Source organism: Macrotis lagotis, chromosome X (genome assembly GCF_037893015.1).
Source record: "Macrotis lagotis isolate mMagLag1 chromosome X, bilby.v1.9.chrom.fasta, whole genome shotgun sequence".
NCBI lineage: Eukaryota > Metazoa > Chordata > Mammalia > Peramelemorphia > Peramelidae > Macrotis > Macrotis lagotis.
Genome location: NC_133666.1, coordinates 269,745,641 through 269,767,730, shown reverse-complemented (window position 1 = coordinate 269,767,730; position 22,090 = coordinate 269,745,641). Strand labels below are relative to the sequence as shown.

The 22,090-nt window shown below is 36.6% G+C and overlaps 1 protein-coding gene across 1 annotated transcript; it reads right to left on the bottom strand.

The window, feature by feature from the left end:
• Positions 1 to 201: 201 nt before the first annotated feature.
• On the bottom strand, positions 202 to 726 carry LOC141501844 (uncharacterized protein C4orf46 homolog). The gene has a single exon (XM_074206202.1). The coding sequence runs from the start codon at positions 669 to 671 to the stop codon at positions 288 to 290; it is 384 nt and encodes a 127-aa protein (XP_074062303.1). The 5' UTR covers positions 672 to 726; the 3' UTR covers positions 202 to 287.
• Positions 727 to 22,090: the final 21,364 nt, after the last annotated feature.

Sequence of the window (22,090 nt, the reverse complement as noted above, 5' to 3'; positions counted from 1 at the left end):
AACAAAATAAGCTTGTGAAAGTTTAGTAAATACAAACTGACTCAGGAAAAAGATCAAATACAATAGAGTCAAAATTAGATAAATGTTTTTCTTTTTAAACAGGAAAGAAAACCAAGGAAGTACAGTCTTAATATTGAGTTACAAAGCTAAGTGTTGTAAATATCCAAAACTGATGGAAATAAAGTTTTATGCATTCATAGGTGCAAATATCATGTGGGAAAAAGTGCAAGTATTATATATGTAGCAATTCTGCCCTCAATTTCCTAAAGCAGTCATTATTTCAACATCTAGTTGGTTGTGCTGCACTGGTTGTCCGGTTTCAAGGAATCATAGCCTTCTTTTAGCAGACCCCTCCATGTTTTAAGGAATCGTGCATTTTCAGTACATTTGAATGCCAGCTCTTCCACCTGGGCTGAAACAGCAGATGTGGCCTCGAGAAGTTTAATTAATGAAAAGGCTGCATCGTGGATCTGCATCTCGACCTCCTCCAGCGGGTCCACGGGCGGCGGCTCCGCGGCTCGGCTCGGCCCCCGGCTCTGGCTCCGGATCCTCCCGGCCAGCACCGCCGGGAGCTCCGGGGACAAGGAGAAGGCGGAGGTGCGGGCCAAGGGGGACGAGGGAGAAGATGGGGGAGACGGAGGGGGCGGCGGCGAAGCGCGGGCCTCGGCCATGCTGAGCACAAAGCGTGCGGGGAGCGGAGCCGGTCCCGGCGGCCCAGCCGAACCGACACCAGCGGTCGGAATCAAGAGTTCATTATTTTTATACATTTTAAGTCATACAAATCTTGTTCTCAAAGACTAATTTTTTTTTTAAGGTTTTTGCAAGGCAAATGGGGTTAAGTGGCTTGCCCAAGGCCACACAGCTAGGTCATTATTATGTGTCTGAGGTCACATTTGAACTCAGGTACTCCTGACTCCAGGGCTGGTTCTCTATCCACTGCGCCACCTAGCTTCCCCTAAAGACTATTTTCTTAAGTCATTTATTTCATAAATTCATTTTTCTCTTCCATTTTCAATTAACTGCATTGAGGAAAATACCTCCCATGTTCCCTGAGATATTAAATTCCTTGCCCAAAATGTCATCAGTCCCAGTTCTCAACCAGATCCCAATCATTTAGTCAACATTATCAGGTCTGACAAGTCTTAAGAGGTCTATGTCATGTCATGGATAAGGGCCCTGGAACAAGAGTTGACAGCTCATTCCAGGACAGTCATGACTTCCTCAGAATACCTATCTGAGGATCATCATCACTATTTGCCTAACCTTTCTGTGGTCAGTAATGTATACCCTTAGCTCCTAGTAGTGACTATATATTTACTTCATCATAAAAGCTGGGTTTGAAATCACAGTTTGCATTCAGATTCTGTCTCAGATACTCATTGGCTATGTGGTCCTGAATAAGTCACTTAGCTTGAGCCTGCTTGAACCGGGAGAACAACAATATTGTACAATGGTCAATTGTGAATGACTTAGCTATTTTCAACAACAAAATGATCAAAGAAAATTCCAAAAGACTCATTCTGAAAATATCTATTCACTTCCAGAGAAAGAAAGATGAAGTCTGAATGCATGTCGAAAACATACTATTTTTCACTTTCTACATTTTTCCCATTTTTTTCTTTGAGTCTGAGTCTTCTTTCACAAAATGACTAATATGCATGACTGAATATATATTACCTATATCAAATTGCTTACAGTGTCAGGAAGGAAGGAGGTAAGGAAAGGAGAGGGAAAATTTTGAATTCATATTTTTAAAGAAATGAATGTTAAAAATTGTCTTTACATATAATTGAAGAAAAAATAGATAAAAAAAAGTTTTTGCCAGTTTCTTCAGTTATAATTGAAGATACTAATACCTACCTCACAGGGCTGTGAGAATCAATGAGATAATATTGTACAGTGTTTAGGACAATAGCTGATATAGAGTATATGTTTAAAAATTCTTATTTTCCAAGCCATTCCCCAATTGACAAATGGTCAAAGGATATGCAAAGGCAATTTATAGATGAGGAAATCAAAGTGATCCATAGTCATGTGAAAAATTGCGCTAAATCACTAATTATTAGAAAAATGCAAATTAAAACATCTCTGAGGTACCACCTCACACCTCTCAGACTGGCCAGTATGATCAGAAAGGACAATAATCAATATTGGAAGGGATGTGGGAAATCTGGGACATTAATATATTGTTGGTGGAGCTATGAACTCATCCAACCCTCTTGGAGAGAAATTTGGAATTATGCCCAAAGGACAATAAAAATGTGCATATCCTTTGATCCAGCAATTCCACTACTGAGTCTATACCTTGAAGAGATTATGTAAAAGGGTAAAAATATCACTTGTACAAAAATATTCATAGCAGCCCTGTTTGTGGTGGCAACAAATTGGGAAGTAAGTGAATGTCTATCAATTGGAAAATGGCTTAAACTATGATATATGTATGTCATGGAACACTATTGTTCCTTTAGAAACCAGGAGGGATGGGAATTCAAGGAAGCCTGGATAGATTTGTATGAACTGATGCTGAGTGAGATGAGCAGAAGCAGAAAAACACTGTACACCCTAACAGCAACATGGGAGTGATGATCAACCTTGATACTCACTCATTTCATCATTGCAACAATCAGGCACAATTTGGGGGTTTCTGCAACGGAGAATAATGTCTGTATCCAGAGAAATAATTGTGGAGTTTGAACAAAGACCAAAGACTATTACCTTTAATTAAAAAAAAACCCATTATCTTATTATATAATCTTGCTATCTCTTATACTTCATATACTTATATACATATACTTATACTTCTTATACTTTCTTCCTTAAGGATATGATTTCTCTCTCATCACATTCAACTTAGATCATTGTATACCATGGAAACAATGTAAAAACTAACAGACTACCTTCTGTAGGGGGTGGGGGGAGGGAAGTAAGATGAGGGGGAAAAATTGTAAAATTCAAAATAAATAAAATCTTTTTAAAAATGCTTATTTTCTTCCTTCCACAAGAAAAGTGCTTCTCCTAAGAATGTTGTGTTTTCCTCAGATGACAACAATAATTTCACAGATATTCCTATTTGATCTAAGGTGAATAAAAACTCCAAAGCACTGAGTTTCTGAAAAAAAAAACAAATAGGCATTATTTAAGGAGTGCTTTAACCAAGAGAATATAGTATACAATTATAGCAATATTGTACACAGTATTGTGTCAAATGCACAAGTCCTGGTGTTGGGAACATACACACAATGAATGAAATCATTTCTCCTCTATCTTTGATATCACTTTGCCACAAACAGAGTCTGATCCTTAACTTATTGAGGTATTGAATGTCAGTTTCATGTTTTCCTGACCAAACCTTAGTGAAATGAAAAGAATCCTGGATTGAAGGAGATAGAACCTGGGTTTACATTACTAATTCTGTAAACTGTTATTTGTGGGACTTTGGGTTAGTCAATTCTTTCTGGGCTTTAGTTTCCCAAGATTTAAATAAAGGTTTAGACCAACTGATCTCTAAGATTCTTTTCACTTAGAAAATACTGTTGCCACCTCTTTGCAACTTTTGAATTACATGGATATTTTATACCTCTTAGTGTAATGAGATTTACCCCATTCTATCCCCTCCCTCCTCCAGTTTCTTTCCTGTCCCCCTTTTTAAGGAGGTAGTGTTTTTAGATCAATTTATCTAAGTCATAGAAAATTCTGAGTGTCTGTCCCTTCTAGTTCTGTTTATTCTATTGAATAGAGTCAAAATTCCTGAGAGTTATTAGAGTCTTTCTCCCAAGTAGAGTTAAAGCCAGTTACATCCCATTAGATAGTAGTCTCATGCATAGGTCATGAATGTCCATCATTTCTGGCTAGGTGTATTCTCTCTGTTAGAGTTACAATTCTCAAGATTTATGAGAATCTTTTATTCCCCCATGTTGGGATAATAGCCAGTTTCAACTTACTGGATTGTATTTTTTTTCCTTTTACCTCCCCCCCCTTTTTTTTTTTACCTTTTCATGTGTCTCTTGAACCTCCTGTTTGATGTCCAAATTTTCTGTTTAGCTCTGGTCTTTTCATCAGAAATTTTTGGAATTCTTCTATTTCATTAAATGTCCATCTTTTTCCCTGGAAGAGAAGGCTCAGCTTTGCAGGAAAGTAGATTCTTGGCTGCATTCCAAGCTCCCTTGCTCTTCAAAATATCTCATTCCAGGCCCTTTGATCCCTTAATGTTGATGCAGCCAGGTCCTTCATGATCCTTACTGTGGCTCCTTGATATTTAAATTGTTTCTTTCTGGCTGCTTACAGGATTTTCTCTTTTATCTGATAGTTCTGGAGTTTGGCTACAACATTCCTTGGTGTTTTCATTTTAGGATCTTTTTTTCTGGTGGGGATTGATGTACTCTTTCAATAACTACTTTGCCCTCTGATTCCATGATATCAGGGCAGTTTTCCATCACTAGATCCTGTAATATTAAGTCCAGGCTTTTTTTTCTCTTCAATGTTTTCAGGAAGTTCAATAATTTTCAGGTTGCCCCGCCTTGATCTATTCTTGAAGTCAGTGGTTTTGTTGATGAGGTATTTTACATTTGCTTCTATTTTTTTTATTTTTTTAATTTTGTTTAACTGACTCTTGCTGTCTCCTGGAGTCATTAGTTTCTGTAGACTCCATTCTTTTTTTGGGGGGGAGGAGTTTTCTTCATTAACCTTTTGCAACTCCTTTTCCAATTGGTCAATTCTACTTTTGAAAGAGCTTTCCATTTGACCAATTGAGATTTTGAGAGAATTAATTTCTTTTTGCATTTGCTCATTTGAGGATCTGAGAGAATTATTCTCATTTTGTATTGGTCCAATTGTACTTTCTAAGGTTTTTTTCTTTGTTGCAAGGTATTGTCTCTCCCAAATTTTTAAGCTCCTTCCTTATTTCTTCAAGGAAGTCTTTCTGTGCTGGAGACCAGATTGTATTCTCCTCAGAGGTTCCAGGTGTCTCTGAGTTTAGGTCTTTCCCTTCCAGGAATTTTTCTATGGATCCACCTTTCCGCTGACCCTTCTTCATTTTGCTAAGACCTAAGTTGGGGAGGGGCTGGTTCACAGGGGCTTGGGATCCCTAAAGGCTTTACTCACTGAGTGCAGTTTCTCTGGCTGGCCAGTAGGAGGTGCTGGTTGCTTTCTCTGGAGTGTCTGTGACCTTGACTGAGGCCTTCTCCCTTTGCTTGAAGGGAGGGGTTGGAGCTATTGAATTCTTTTGCCTTCAATCAATGGTGGGCTTTACCCTGGCCTGAGGTCATTCCTCAACTGGGCTGGTTCTTCTGTTCACACACCTGGGCCTGAGGCAGAAGTAGTTTGCATTTGTTTGTTTGGGAGGAGGTCTGAGTTGTAATGGGCCCAAAGGAGCCCAGGATGGTGTTTGCAGCTCTCCTGCCCCCCAGTGTCTGAGACCAGATTTGAACCCAGGTACTCCTGACTCCAAGGCCGGTGCTTTATCCACTATGCCACCTAGCCACCCCAATAAATTCTTTTTTTTAATTAAATATTTTATTTATTTTGAGTTTTATAATTTTCCCCCCAATCTTACTTCCCTCCCCCCGCCCTCCCCACAGAAAGCAATTTGTCATTCTCTACATTCTTCTTATATTTTCATAGATATGAATGCAGTCCTCAACTTGTCTAGCTCATATTCCTCATTGTTTCTGTGAGATCAGCTTATCTCCATTCCTAATCTTCATTACATATTTTCTGCCACATTTCAAAAGCAAGTCATCACTGATAACATACTGCTACCTAATTAAAACTGCTAGGCATATTTTCATTATTTTTTTAGTGATCTATAATTTTAATTCTTATGACTTCATAATTTTATATGACTCAAAGTCATATAAAAGGAGTATATAATGATATTTTAAAAGATGTTCTTGACCCTTTGACCTCTCCAAGGAAGCAGAGCCAAGATGGAAAAATACGAGCAACAACCAGTTGAACTCTCCCCACATTTCCCTACAAGTAACTTTAAAATAATGCCTCAAATCAAAAAAATCAGAGTGAGATTTTTTTTCCAGATTGAGATAATTTAGGAAGTCAAAAGGAGAGATCTGGGACATGGGGTGGGAGCTAGATGAGCATAAAAGGTAGCAGCACCAATGGCAGGTCTTAGAGGTTGTTACAACAGGGGTAGTGGCAACTTTGAGAGCTCTCAACTTAGAGACAGTCAGGGTCAGGCAACTGCTCAGAAAGAGATTGCAGGGAGTCTTTTCTGGACACTAGGGTCCAGCAGTATTTGACAACTCTATTTCCCATAAACTGTTCTGGGTTGAAGGACCAAAGTAGATTATTTGTGGCTGATCACAAGGGAGCAGGGTTTCAGTCAGTACTTGTGGCTTTAAGGGACCAGGGATCCTTCCTAGGCAAAGACCAGAGCACCCAATAGGAGAACAGTGACCATACTTCTCCCTGGATCACATCATCTTGGAAACATCAAAAATTTGTAGATCCTCAGAACTAGCTCTGAAAACAGCAGCATGAAAAAGCCTGACACTTGGAACAGTGCTTCTATGCCTCAGGGTGAACAGAGTCCAAGTTCAACAAAAAGTTCAAAGTCAAAGGGTTGGAAAATGAGCAAATACACAGCAAAAAAAACTTGACCATAAAAAATCAGAAGACAATGACAAAAAAGCATTTGCCATCAAAGCCTCAAAGAAAAATATTAATTGAACCCAAGTCCATAAAGAATTCCTGGAAGAGATAAGAGTGGTAGAGGAAAAGTTGAAAAAAGATATGAGGATAATGCAATAAAATCATGAAAAGAGAATTAACAACTTGGTAAAAGAAGAACAAAAACTCACTGAAGGAAAAAATTCCTTAAAAAACAAAACAAAACCAGAATCAGACAAATGAAAAAAAGAGGTACAAGAAGAAAATAATTCCTTAAATTAGAATTGGGTGAGTGGAAGTTAATGACTCTATAAGGCAAGAAAACAAGTTAAAAATAACTTTTTTAAAAAGAAGAGAATGTGAAATATTTCATCAGAAAAATAGGTTGAAGAGAGATCATCTAAGAATCATTGAATTATATGAAAGCCATAATAAAAAAAACCTTACATATCATATTTCAAGAAATTGTAAAGAAAAACTGTCCCATTATCTTAGATCTAGATTTTCAAATAGAAATTGAAAGGATCCACCAATCATCTCCTGGAAGATATCTCAAAATGAAAACTCCCAGGAATATTAGAGTAAAATTTCAAAACTCCCAAGTCAAGGAGAAAGTATTACCAGCAGATAGAAACAATTCAAATATTTGCAAAGACTACAATCATGGTCACACAAAATTTAGCAGCTTCCACATTAAAGAGGCAGAATGATATTCTGGAGGGCAAGGAGCTATTTTTTCAACTAAGAACCTACTCAGAAAAATTGAACATAATTCCTTAGGGGGAAAAGGAATATCTAATAAAATAGAGGACTTTCAAGCATTCTTGAAAAGATCAGAGTTGAATAGAAATTTTAAAGATATAAACACAAGAATCAAGAGACACATAAATAGGTAACCATAAAAGAATAATCATTATGAATTCAATAAAGCCAAACTTTTTAAATTCTTTTTTGGGAAAATGATACATGTAGTTCCTAAGAATTTTATCATTATTGGGACTGTTAGAAGGAATCTACATAGATAAAGAAGATGAGTGTGTGACGTAATAATAATAATAAACTGATTACCAAATAAAAAATGAGAAAGAGGGATGCAGTGGGGGAAGACAGAAAGGAAAGATCAAATGGGGAAATTTTTCTTACATAAAAGAGGCACAAAGAAAGAGATTTCTAGTGGAAAATGTGTGGTGGCAGCAGACAATGTATGAACCTCACTCTTGTCATAATTGGTTCAAAGAGGGAATAATATGTATATACACTCATTTGGATGCAGATAGATTTCTATCCATGAGTCAGAAGTCTGTCTTATCCAATAGGGAAGTAGGAGGCTAAGGGGGGGGTAAGAGATATTGGGTGGTGGGAGCAGATTAAAGGAGCAAGTGGTCAGAAACAAAACAGTGGAACAGGATAAAAAGGGGGGGGGAAGATAAAAGAAAAATAGAATGGAGGGAAGTACATAGCTATCATGACTGTGAGATTGGATGAGCTAACCCATAAAACAGAAGTGGATGGCACAACCAGAATCTAACAATGTGTTGTTTAACAAGAGGCATACTTGAAACAGAAAGTCACACAGAGAATTAAGAAAGAGCTGGAGTTGAAGTATAAAATGCAGGTGGTCACCATGATTTCAGACAAAGCAAAAACAATAGACCTATTTAAAAGAGATGATCAATGAAACTATGTGTGCTAAAATGTACCATAGACAATGAAGTAATAGCAAAAAATTTTACAAGTTTCTCAATAAGGGTTTCATTTCTCAAATATAGAGAGAACTGAGTCAAATTTATAAAAACAAGAGTTATTCCCCAATCAATAAATGATAGAAGAATGTGAGTAGGCATTTTTCAGAAGAAATAAAATTAATCCATAGTCATATAAAAAATGCCCTAACTCACTATTGATTAGAGAAATGCAAATTAAAACAACTCTGAGTTAGCACTTTACACTTATCAGATATTACAAAGGATGGAGGGGATGAGAGAAAATAGGTATACTAATAAATGGTGGAGTTGTGAACTAGTCCAACCATTCTAGAAAACAATTCAGAGCTATACCCAAAGGGCTATATAATAGTGCATACCCTTTGACTTAGCAATACCACTAGGTTTGTACTCCAAAGAGATCAAAGGAAAAGGAAAAAGATCTATTAGAATAAACAGATCTATAACAATTCTTTTTATGATGGTAAATAATTGGCAATTGAAGGGATGTCCATCAATTGAGGAATGGCTAAATAAATTGTGGTATAGGATTGTGAAGGAATAAAATATTGTGCTATAAGAATGCTATAAGATGGGGGAGTAGTTTCAGGAAAAACATGACAAGACCTATATGAACTGATGTAAAGTGAAGTGAGAAGAACTAGGAGATCATTTGCACATAGTAACAGCAATGTTATAATGATTTGAAAGATTTGGCTACTCTGATCAATATGATATAAGACAATTTCAAAAGACTCATGATGAAAAAATGCTATCCATCTCCAGAGAGGGTACTGATAAATTCTGTGTACAAGTTGAAATATAATTTTCTTTCTTTCTTTTTTTCTTTTTTCCTTCCTTCCTTCCTTCCTTCCTTCCTTCCTTCCTTCCTTCCTTCCTTCCTTCCTTCCTTCCTTCCTTCCTTCCTTCCTTCCTTCCTTCCTTCCTTTCTTTCTTTCTTTCTTTCTTTCTTTCTTTCTTTCTTTCTTTCTTTCTTTCTTTCTTTCTTTCTTTCTTTCTTCCTCCCTTCCTTCCTTCCTTCCTTCCTTCTTTCCTTCCTTCTTTTTTCTTTCTTTTATGTGTGACTAATATGGAATGTCTAATATAGAAATATATTTTACATTATCTCACATGTATAACTGTGATAACATTGTTTACCTTTTCAGTAGGTGGCAGAAGATTGGGAGGGAAGGACAGAATTTGGAACTTAAAATTTAAAAAGAATGTTAAAAATAAATAATAATTTTTTTGAAAAGATTGGTCTTTTGTGGTAATGATCAGCTACAATGGATGATTTTCTCAAATTTGATATAAAAGAAGTTCTTCCTCTTTTTCATTTCTGTGCTCATCTCACAGTCTATCTGTAGCACCTATATAGATGTAGATATAGGCAGATTAACATTTGGATTATCTGTCCTACTACATATATTAATATTTAGGAAGATCCAGTTCCTATGAAAGTAAGTCATTTCACAGCTAAGTTTTAGATTTTAGCCTACAATTAATATATTGGATAATTAGAATTAACTAATTAATTAATTCCCTACAGTAGTGGTGGTGGTGGTGGTGGTAATGCTAGTAGTGGGAAGTCTTATGGAGACAAATGTAGGTTGAACCAATACAGATTTTTTGAAACAACATGGTGCAGTAGATGAACTCTAGATTTGGAAATAGGAAGAATTGAGCTTGAATTATACCTTAAACGCTTATTAGCTATGAAAGTTACTAAAAATGTCATTTAAACTTCCTGAACCTCAATGAGAATAAAAATAGCACCAAACTCATACAATAACTGTGAAAAGTAAATTAAAATTAAACAGTGAAAATAACATATAAATATAGCCTATTATTTTAATCTAACAAGCATTTATTAAGTGCCTAATGCACCTAGTCTTCTAGGTCCTGAGGATACAAATTCTAAAACAAAACAATCCCTGCCTTCTTTCATTTCCACCTTCACTCATCAAGTCCAAATATTTTAAAATAAATAAATGCCTATTCAGCAAGAAAAAGCTGTTGCTACCATTAAAGGTCATTAAAATTAGATTCTAGAACAAATTTATGATAATATCTCTTCTTAAAACGATTCCAATTCTGGGGTGGCTAGGTGGTGCAGTCATCGGCCCTGGAGTCAGGAGTACCTGAGTTCAAATCTGGTCTCAGACACTTAATAATTACCTAGCTGTGTGGCCTTAGGCAAGCTTAACCCCATTGCCTTGCAAAAAAACTAAAGAAAAACCAAACAATTCCAGTTCTGTGGCAGAGAATCATATTGGAATGACCTTGGATGAATCAGAAAATTTTTAACTGGGAAACTATTGGAGAGGTCAACCTTTCACTCATGGTAAAAATCCTTTCTCCAAAGTATATAATACTAAGATGATCATCAAGAGAGTTAACCTTATTTCTGATGAAGGTTAAAAATTAAATTTCCTTCTTCAATTTCTTTTTCGTGTCACTCACAGATAGTCTCTAGGTCAAAGAATCCTTCATTTATGAATTTGATGACCAGTCTAAAATTGTGAATAATATTTTTGTCCAGAATATATACACATGTGTGACATGCATGTACACAAGTGTCCAGATACATATGCAACTGTACATCTGTACAAACATGTGTTGTGCATATATGAGTGTTGCTGAACTTGTAATTTCATCTGTATAGAGATGCCAGAGATGAACTTCTTGTCTCAATGTAAGTTGGCAAGTTGAGGCACTGAGAAATTTGTGCTCAGAGTTGGGGGGGTAATACTTGAAACCAGGTCTTCTTGACCCCAAGGCCAGTGCTCCATCAACTCTACCATGGTGCTGTTATGGCTTTTTCTCTCATGTTGAGAATGTGAACTACCAGACTTCTTTTCTTTCAACTCAGTAAGTCTGATTTCCATTCCCAACCATTGGTCTGATACTGGACTAGATTGCTCAGAATTTATAGGAACACAAGTTAGGGTGTTAAGGTTAAGAATGGGGCAAATCCATATATCTTCAATTGCATGTGTTAGTGTACAAGCCTTCTACAGCCAAAGGAAGTCAGTGTGCAACAATGAATAATTTCAACTACCATATCTGACATTTATATGGCACATTCATGTTTACAAAGCACTACCTGTTCATTATGTCCTTGGGTCCTTACAAAAGCCCCATGAGGTAGGAAGAATAAATATTATTATCTCCATTTTCCAGATTAGGAATATTAAATGACTGCCCGAGATCTCACAACCACCAGACTCTATTCCACACCTGACTTCCTCCTTCCTTTGAGTGTCTCTGGGTAAAAGGAAGCATCCACAAAGAAGTTCTGTCTTTTTCCATTCCTCCCTCATGACCAGACTTCTCCTTGGTGAATAAGAAAATAAAGCAGATTATCTTTTTTTTTTTTTTTTACTTCCATACTGGAGCTGGCTTCCCAGTGAAAAATTTAGTTAATCAGCTGTCTGACAAAACACAATGCTCCCAGGACTGGCAAAACCCCCTGGGATTACTCTGACAGTCCTGAACAAGAACAGAATGAATCCAATGCATCTGTGTCCTGCAGAGCTGCAAATAGTCAGAGCTCCCCTTCAATGCCCTTGGACAAAGCCATTCAGTGGCATGTCAGTGGAACAATGTGCTCCTTCTCTCCCTTGAATGCTGGTCAGCCAATTAGCAGATCCTATTGGCTTAAAAAAAATTTCTTCAATTATTTGGATAATATGGAATAATCTTGACAAATTTACAAAAGTAGTTAGGATGAAATTAGATATGGAAAAGAACATTTAAAGCAGAAAAACCCCCAAATACTCAAATATTGATATGATGGGTTATTTCTGCCTTATTTAGCTTGTAGTTGAAAATGATGATGAGATCCGTTTTAGTTGTTCTTGTATATAGGCACTCATTTTGCTCTCTGGTACAGTTAGGTTGTTCAAAGATGCTTTGTGTTCAGGATTCCTGGGCCACCCCCAAAGCAGGAGAGCTTCCAGAGAAGTCTGGAAAAGTTTATCTTGAGTCTTTGATAGTTTCAGTGGTGGCTTCACAGAAAGTGTTAATTATTGTTCTACACAGGCATTGAAACATGAAAGGAATGTTGAAACTACATATGCATGCTTCAAACCACATTTTGAACTCATTACATGTGTGTTTTTGAAAAGAAAAAAGTTATACTGACATTTTAAATTTTGTAATAATAGTTTCTACCTCTTCCTTTGGAAAGGAACCCTCCTTTCTAACAAAAAATTAACCATACCAAATAGTAGAACATTTGGTATCTGTAGGCCACTCTCTCTGGAGAGAAAGGAATTCCTTTCCTCACTAGTTCTCTGGAACCAAGGTTAGTCATGGCAATAACTTGAGTTCAAACTTTTAATGCTTTTCTTTCTATTATTAAGGTTATTGTATATACTGTTCTCTTGGTTCTGCTTTCTTCTATCTGCATCAGTTCATATAAATTTTTCTGTTTTTGAGTTCGTTTAAATAATGCATTCCAAGTATTTCTTTCATTAAAATAACATGCAGGGGCAGCTAGGTGGCGCAGTGGATAAAGCACCCACCCTGGAGTCAGGAGTACCTGATTTCGAATCCAGTCTCAGACACTTAATAATTACCTAGCTGTGTGGCCTTGGACAAGCCACTTAACCCCATTGCCTTGCAAAAAAAAAAGCCTAAGGAAAAAAAATAGCATGCAACTTGTTCAGTCATTCCTATAATGCCTAGCACATAACAGGAACTGAATAAATGATGAGTCTTTAAATAACTGGAGAAAAGCAAATATTCTGAATTTCAAAAAATGAAGGAAAAACAGAGTTTGCAAACTATAAGCCAGTGAACTTGACAATATCTGAGAAAATTCTAGAACAAATCACTAAATATAAAAAAAACCCACTAGAAAAAGATGCAGTAATTATAAGGAGAAAGTATGATTTCTTCTATAACAGATCCTGCACAAAGATGATTTTTTTTGACAATATTACTGAATTGGTAGATCAGAGGAACTCTATATTATTGGTGGAACTGTGAACTGATCCAACCATTTTGAAGAGCAATCTGGAAATATTTCCAGAGTTATAAAGCTGTCTATGTTCTTTGACCTAGCAATATTATCATTAGAGATGTTTCTCAAGATGATCAGTGGGAAAGGGGAAAGAGCCTATATTTCTAAAAAATGTAGCAAAGAAGTTGGTAGCAAAGAATTGGAAATTAAGAGAATGCCCATCAGTTGGAAAAATGACTAAACAAGTTGTATTTGATTGTGATAGAATGCTACTGTGTTGTAAGAGATGATGAGCAGGTTGACTTTAAAAAAACATGGGGGCAGCACAGAGCCAAATGTCAGAGTAAAGGCAGTTGCTCCCCTGAGCTCCCCCCAAATCACTCCAAATATCTTTAAACAATGACTCTAAACAAATTCTAGAGGGGAAAAATCCACAAAAAAAGAGGAGTGAAATAATTTTCCAGCTCAAGAGAATTTGGAAGATCAGTAAGAAAAGTCAGTTGCATGGGATGAGAAAAAAGCACAGTGCAGCACCAGCAACGCTAACTTGAACCAGTCCCAGCAAGTCAGGGATCTGCAGCTGGAGATGGTTCAGTGGCAGTGGTGGTGGTTTTCAGACCTCTCAGTCTAGAGACAGCCAAGGACAACTGGGAAGGTCAGCAGGAAAAGTTTGTCTCAATAGGGTGAGAGTGAAAAACAACTCAGGTCTCAGCAGTGCAGATCCAGCCCCAGGGGACCAGAAGAAGTATTTGGGAGTCACTGAATCAGCAGAAGAGGCAGCTGCTTCCAGAACTCTCTTGGTCAACAGATGGTATGAGGGTAAGGAGGAGAGAGAGAGGTGTCTCTTTGCTATCAGTGATGCAGGATTCTATTGCTTTGCCTATTTTTGAATCTAAGTTGCAGACCTGAATCACAGTTCCAGGAAGAGAAGAAGCCATAATTCAAAAGAGCTCACTGTGGCAGGGAAGAGAGGGACCCTCCTCACAGTTCCAAGGCAGAAAGGAGTGCTTGTGGTCACCCACAGACCAGAGCACAAGAGAGTAGTAAAAGCTTCTCTTTGGATAATATCACCTTGGAAAAACTGAAAACTTGTAGGTTCCTAGAGGTATTTCTGAAAATAGCTGTAAAATAGCCTTAAAGCTTGAGGCAATGTGCTCTCTACCTTGTAAGAAGAGCCCCACCTTTAACAAAGAATTAAAAGCAAGTCATAGGCTGGGCAAATGAACGAACAAAAGAAAGAAAATCTAACCATCAAAAGTTACTTTGGTCATAGGGAAGATCAAAATATACTCTCAGAAGAAGGTAAGAAAGTCAAAGCTACTACTTTCAAAACTTCCAAGAAAAATATGAATTGGTCTTTAGTCAGTGAAGATCTCAAAAAAAGGATTTTGAAAATCAAGTAAGGGAGGAAGAGGAAAAATTAGAAAGAGAAATGAGAGTGGTATGGGGAAATCATGTAAACCGAGTCAACAGTTTGGTGGAGACACAAAAAAATACTGAAGAAAATAACACGAGCAGCTAGGTGGTGCAGTGAATAGAGCACCTGGAGTCAGGAGGTCCTGAGTTAAAATCCAGTCTCAGAAACTTACTAATTACCCAGCTGTGTGACCTTGAGCAAGTCACTTAACCCCATTGCCTTGCAAAAACCTTAAAAAAAGGTGCTTCAATGAAGAAAATAACATCTTTAAAACCAGACTGGACCAAAAGGAAAAAAGAAGTACAAAAAAAATCATCCATGAGGAGAAGAATGTCTTAAAAAGAATTGGTTAAATGAAAAAGGAGATACAAAAGCTCATTGAAGAAATATGGAATTGAACAAAAGGAAACTGATGACTTTGTAAGAAGTCAAGAAACAAAAAAAACCGAAAAAATGAAAAACTAGAAGATAATGTGAAATATCTTTTTGGAAAAACAACTGACCTGGAAAATAGATCCAGAAGAGATAATATAAAAATTATTGAACTACCTGAAAGCCATGATTGGAAAAAAAAAACCTAGACATATTTGTTCAAGAAATTATCAAGGAAAACTTCTCTGACAGTCTAGAAGTAGAGGATAAAACAGAAATGGAAAGAATCCACTGATCACCTCCTGAAAGAAATCCCAAAATTAAAACTTCCAGGAATATTATATCTAAATTTCAGAGCTCCCAGGACAAGGAGAAAAATATTGCAAGCAACCAGAAAGAAACAATTCAATTATTGTGGAAACACAGCCAGGTTAGCATAAGATTTAGCAGCTTCTACATTAAGGAATTTTAAGGAATTTTTGGAATATGCTATTCTAGAAGGCAAAGAACTTGAATTGCAACCAATAATCAACTATCCAGGGGCAGCTAGGTGGTTCACTGAATAAAGTATTGGCCCTAGCTATATGATCTTGGGCAAGTCAGTTAACTCCATTGCTTTGCAAAAACAAAAACAAAACAAAGAATCAACTATCCAGCAAAATGGAACTTACTCTTTCAGAGGAAAAGATGGTTATTCAAAAAAAAAAGAGGGGACTTTCATACTTTCCTGAGGAAAAGATCAGAACTGAACAGAAAATTTAATCTTCAAATACAAGACTCAAGAGAAGCATAAAAAAGGTAAACAGGGAAAGGAAATCATAAAGACCTTAGTGATGTTGAACTATTTTTATTCCTGTGAGGGAAGATTATACTGATAACTCATATGAACTTTCTTATTTATTAGGGCAGTTGGAAGGAACATATATATTTCTATAGATATCTATAGATAGAGAAAAAGTAAGAGCTGAAAATAAAGGGATAATACATTAAGATGGAGTCAACAGGTGATAGAAAAATGTACTGGGAGAAAGAGAAAGGGAGAGGTAAAATGGGACAAATTATTTCACATAAGAGAGGCAAGGAAAAAGCTTTTACAGTGTATTGGAAGAGGGGAAAGGTGAGGAGTGAGTGAACCTGGAAAGGTTTACATGAGCAGATGCAATGGAATATGTACTGAATACAAAGTAACAGTAATATTAGGAGGAACAACTGTGAATGACTTAGCTTTTCTCAGCCAGACTGTGATCTAAGGCAATCTGAAGGATTTATGACAAAAAAAATGCTATCAAACCTAAGAGAGAGAGAGAGAGAGAGAGAGAGAGAGAGAGAGAGAGAGAGAGAGAGAGAGCTCAGAGATGGTATAACATTCACATTCTATTGAGTATAGAAATCTATCTTACCCTAGGGGAAAAGTAGGAGGTGAAGGGAATAGGAGAAAAAGGAGGAGGGGTTAGGTGATAGAAGGGAGGGAAGATTGTGGAAGCAGGTAGTAAGAAGCAAAATACTTTTGGGGAGGATCAGAGAGAAAGGAGAGAGAGAGAATAGAATAAACTTGGGGAGGGGTGGAATAGGATGGGGGAAAATGCAGTTAGCAATAGGAACTGTGGATAAAAATTACTGAAACATGTTTGCCTGATAAATGTCTCATTTCTCAAACACAAAAAATTGAATCAGATTGGTTGCAAATATTGTGGTCTGTGATTATAACAGAATGCTATTCTGCTAAGAAAAAAATGATAATCAGGATGCTCTCAGTAAAACCTGGAAAGGCTCACATGAGCAGATGCAATGAAACATGTATTGAATACAAAGTAACAGTAATATTGTAGGATGATCAGCTGTGAATGACTTAGCTTTTCTCAGCAGGACCCAAGACAATGAAGGATTTATGACAAAAAAATGCTATCAAACCCCAGAGACAGAAATGATTGTGACTAAATACTGACTGCTAGACTTTTTTCTTAAATTATTATTCTTGAGGGGTTTTTTGGGGGGGGCATCTATGTTTTCTTTTACAACATGACTATTTTGAAAATATTTTGCCTGATTACACACTTTTAAACTATATCAACTTGCTTTCTCAATAAGGGAAAGGTAGGGTAGGAAGAAGAGAGTATAGATGTGGAACTCAATGTTTTTTTTTCCTTTAAAGATTTTATTTATTTTGAGTTTTACAATTTTTCCCCTATTCTTACTTCCCTCCCCTCACCTCCCATAGAAGGCAATTTGTCAGTCTTTACATTGTTTCCATGTTATACATTGATCCAAATTCAGTGTGATAAGAGAGAAATCATATCATTAAGGAAGAAACATAAAGTATAATAGATAACAAGATCAGACAGTAAGATATCAGGGTTTTTTTCCTAAATTAAAGGAAATAATCCTTGGACTTTATTTAAACTCCATGGTTCTTTATCTGGATACAGATAGTATTCTCCATTTCAGACAGCCCAAAATTGTCCCTGATGAAATGAATGAGCCCATCAAGGTTGATCATCACCTCCATGTTGCTGTTAGGGTACACAGTGTTTTTCTGGTCCTGCTCATCTCACTCAGCATCAGTTCATGCAAATCCCTCCAGGTTTCCCTGAATTCCTGTCCCTCCTGGTTTCTAATAGAACAATAGTGTTTCATGACATACATATAGCACAGTTTGCTAAGTCATTCCCCAATTGAAGGACATTTACTTGATTTCCAATTCTTTGCCACCACAAACAGGGCTGCTATGAATATTTCTGTACAAGTGATGTTTTTAACCCCTTTTCATCATCTCTTCAGGGTATAGACCTGGTAGTGGTATTGCTGGATCAAAGGGTGGGTATGCACATTTTTGTTGCCCTTTGGGCATAGTGGAACTCAAAGTTTTAAAAATTAATGTTTAAACTTGTTTTTACATGTAATGGGGAAAAATAAAATAAAATGAAAGCAAAGAAGAAAAAATATGGAGAGGCAGAGATGGTGGAAAGTTAGGAATTTCCCTGACCCTTTCCAACTTCCCTCAGAAACAAGGTTAACCAAGTCTCTCAACAGATTCTGGAGTGATGTGATCCACAAAACGATAGAGTAGACCAAGTTTGAGTCATCTTGGAGGGACTTCAGGAAAGATCTGTCTCCTTTGGGTGCAGATGAGTACAGAGAAAGAAGCAAGAAGCTATCAGTCACAATAAAGATCATCAACTGAAGCCCCCAGGATCCCAGTTCAGCAGGGCAATGGCAAAGCAGGCCAACTAAGAGGCCTTCAGACACATAATAGAAGGCAAGTTGTGAACCTCTAATCTCTGCAGTGAGAATGATCAGATCAGGAAACTTCAGTTTATCGGGGAAGTTGCTAGAACCTGAGGCCCCAGTATGCTGAAAGTCAGTAAGCAAGCTTCTGATCTCCAGTCCAAGAAGCTTGGGACAGTGCTCCCCCATAGTGCAGGAACAGAGCTCAATTTTAAAAACCACAAACTAAGCTAAAAATGAGTAAGAAACAGAAAAAAGGACTACCCATAGAAAGCTACTGGGGCATAAGTAATCTATAACCATCTCAAAAGAAGACATAGAGAAAAGGTCAATATGTGAAGCCCCAGGGAGGAATATGAATTGACTCTTGGAAGAACTCAAAAAAGAATTTTAAAAATCAAGTAGAAAACTTGGGAAAAGAAATGAGAGGTATGCAAGAGAGAGTCAACAGCTTGGGAAAGGAAGCACAACAACTGAATGAAGACTGTGACTTCTTCAAAAAGCACAGTTGATCAAATGGACAAAGAAAACAACTCTTAAATTTTTTTTTTATTTATTTAAGGCAGTGGGGTTTGAGTGACTTGCCCAAAGTCACACAGCTAGGCAATTATTAAATGTCTGAGGCCGAATTTGAATTCAAGTCCTCCTGACACCTAACTATCCCACTGTGCCACTTAGCTACCCTGAAAACAGCTCTTTAAAAAGAAAGTTGATCGGGGGCACCTAGGTGGCGTAGTGGATAGAGCACCAGCCCTGGAATCAGGAGTACCTGAGTTCAAATCCCACCTCAGACATTTAATAATTACCTAGCCCTGTGAACTCGGGCAAGCCACTTAACCCCATTGCCTTACAAAAAAAAAACCTAAAAACAAAAAAGAAAAAGAAAGTTGATCAAATGAAAAAAGGGATGCAAAAGCTAACTGATGAAAAGAATTCCTTGAAAATTAGAATTGGGCATTAATGAAGTGAAGAATTGGACACTAGTGAAGACTAATGATTTATGGGATAGTAAGAATTAGTTAAGTATAATTAATAAATGAAAAGTAGATGAAAATGCAAAATATGTCATTGGAAATATAACTGATCTGGAAAAATAGATCTAGCAGAGATAAACTAAGAATTATTGGACTAGCTGAAAACCATGATCAAAAAAAGAGGCTTTACAACATTGTTCAAGAAATCATCAAGGAGGAGAAGCTAGGTGGCACAGTGGATAGAGCATGGGGCTCTGGAGTCCGGCCTCAGACACTTAATAATTAATTAGCTGTGTGGCCTTGGGCAAGCCACTTAACTCCGTTTGCCTTGCAAAAAACTAAAAAAAAAAATCAAGGAAAACTGCCCTGATAGCCTAGAACCAGAAGGCAAATAGTCACTGAAAGAATTCACTTTCATGCTTCATGTGGATTTTGATTACCAAACTCTATGAAGTAAAGTGAAGCTTTAAAAGTGCATTACAACAGGACAATAAACCATAAGATCAAAGCTAATGTTTTGTGTGTTTGCCACAAAACTTTGCTTTAAAGTACATACTTGTGTATTCAGATAGAAATTTGGCTTAATTTATAATGGATATATGAAATACTAATACAAGCATTCTCGTGAAAACTTGAGACTTTTCTGATAAATGGGTAGTGGCAATTTATTGAAAACCAATAAGGGATGCTGTTTAAGAGAAACATGATTCTCCCAGGATCCTTGTAGGTTATTCTACAATAGCTGATGCCTTTTATAACATTTCTACTCATAACTGGGCACAATTTTTTCCCCTTCTGGGATAAATCATATACAATGTGGATATCCAGAGCTTAATGCAGCTCATTTACCATTGTTTGAATACTTGTACACTTTGAGCAATGTCATGGCGATTTTTGCACAACTTTGAAATAGAGAATCATGATATGTGGTATACCTTGTAAAATGTTAATATCACTTTACTAGAAAGGTATAATACTAATTGAGTAGAAGACAGCAAAAGATAATGATAAGTTATATACAAAATGTAAAATAAAGACTCTATTGGTTTATAAGCATTTTAAAGAAACAGTTTTTTTCATCAAGGGAAAGAATGTGCCCCACTGATTCTTGGTGCCTTTGAAATAGACTGGGTTTTAAGTGCCTGGTTGTTGAGGATTTTATTGTCTTGTTTTCCAGAACATCCTCTGTGTTCACCTTGAATTATAAAGAAAACCCCCCAAATGACTATGATCAGTAGGGAAAGTTGTAATTTTTTTTTTTTTTTAGGTTTTTGCAAGGCAAACGGGGTTAAGTGGCTTGCCCGAGGCCACACCGCTAGGTAATTATTAAGTGTCTGAGACTGGATTTGAACCCAGGTACTCCTGACTCCAGGGCCAGTGCTTTATTCACTACACCACCTAGCCGCCCCAAAAGATGTAATTCTTATTGAAGATAATGATGAAATGGTATTAGCCTACCAAAGACTCCCTCAGACTTAATAGATAACCTTCATATAGCAGCAGTTTGCCCATGCCCATCTCTAATCATTGAATCAAATCACAGTGCAGGGCTTGCACAGGTATAAAAAGCAGATTTCCAGTCTGGCCAGCTTTATTCCCTTTAGCTTTTGCTTGCAAAAAACGTTGACACTGGTCAAAAATGTATGCACTATTAACTTTCTGCCTAATTCACTAAACTGAAAAGTAAGTGATTCTGAAAAAAATAGTAGTAAAAATGTCCTATCTTCTATGTTTCCTGCAAGTATTGCCCATTATGGTGCTACCAAGAGTTTTGGTTTGTTTAAAAAGAAAAAAATGCTATGGGCTTCAGTCTGCTTCCATGATTCTACCTTATCAATTCCATTAATATGCTTATAACACTGGTGCCAGTTATGTTATTTGGTAATTCTTGTTATGATATTTGTATATTTGTTTGCAATCCACTTTTGCTCAGTAATATGCATGTAAACTACATAAGGTAGGTACTAATAAAAGAAAAGAAAGAATTCACCTAAAAGGGATCTCAAAATGAAAATGCTAAGAAGTATTGAAGCTAGATTCAAGAATTATCTGTTCAAGAAGAAAATTAGGAAACCAGAAAGGAACAATTCAGATACAAAGGAGTCACATTCAGTATTCCATAGGACTTGGCAGCTTCAACATTAAAAGGGTGGAGGGCTTGGAATATGATATGCAATAAGCAAAGAAGGTTGAATTACAGCCAAGAATCAACTACCCAACAAAATTAAACATATTCTTTCAATGCAAAAATATTCAACAGAATTCAAATGTTACTGATGTAAAGACCAGAGCTGAATAGAAAATTTGATCTACAAAAACGAGATTCAAGAGATGCATTAACTACAAAAATGTAAACTGCCCAAATTAACAGAAGAGGAAATTAAATACTTTCCCTTCAGAAAAAGAAATTGAATAAGCCATCAATGAACTCCCTGAGGAAAAATCAAGGGTCAGATAGATTCATAGTTGAATTCTACCTAACATTTAAAGAACAATTCATTCCAATCCTATATAGACTATTTGTAAAAATAAATGAAAAAGGAGTTCTCCCAAACTGTTTTTATGACAATAATATGGTGCTGATAACTAAACCAAGAAGAATCAAAACAGACAAAAAAAATAGACCAATTTCTCTGATGAATATTGAGGCAAAAATTTTAAATAAAATATTAGTAAAAAGATTACAGCAAGTTATCTCTAGAATAATCCTCATGATCAGGCAGGATTTATAACAGGAATTCAGGGATGGTTTGACAGTAGGAAACCAATCAGTATATTTGACCATATCAATAGCCAAAAGAATAGA

Excerpts from the sequence above, each read along its gene's own strand:
- LOC141501844 (XM_074206202.1), bottom strand. The coding sequence starts at position 671 with ATGGCCGAGGCCCGCGCTTCGCCGCCGCCCCCTCCGTCTCCCCCATCT.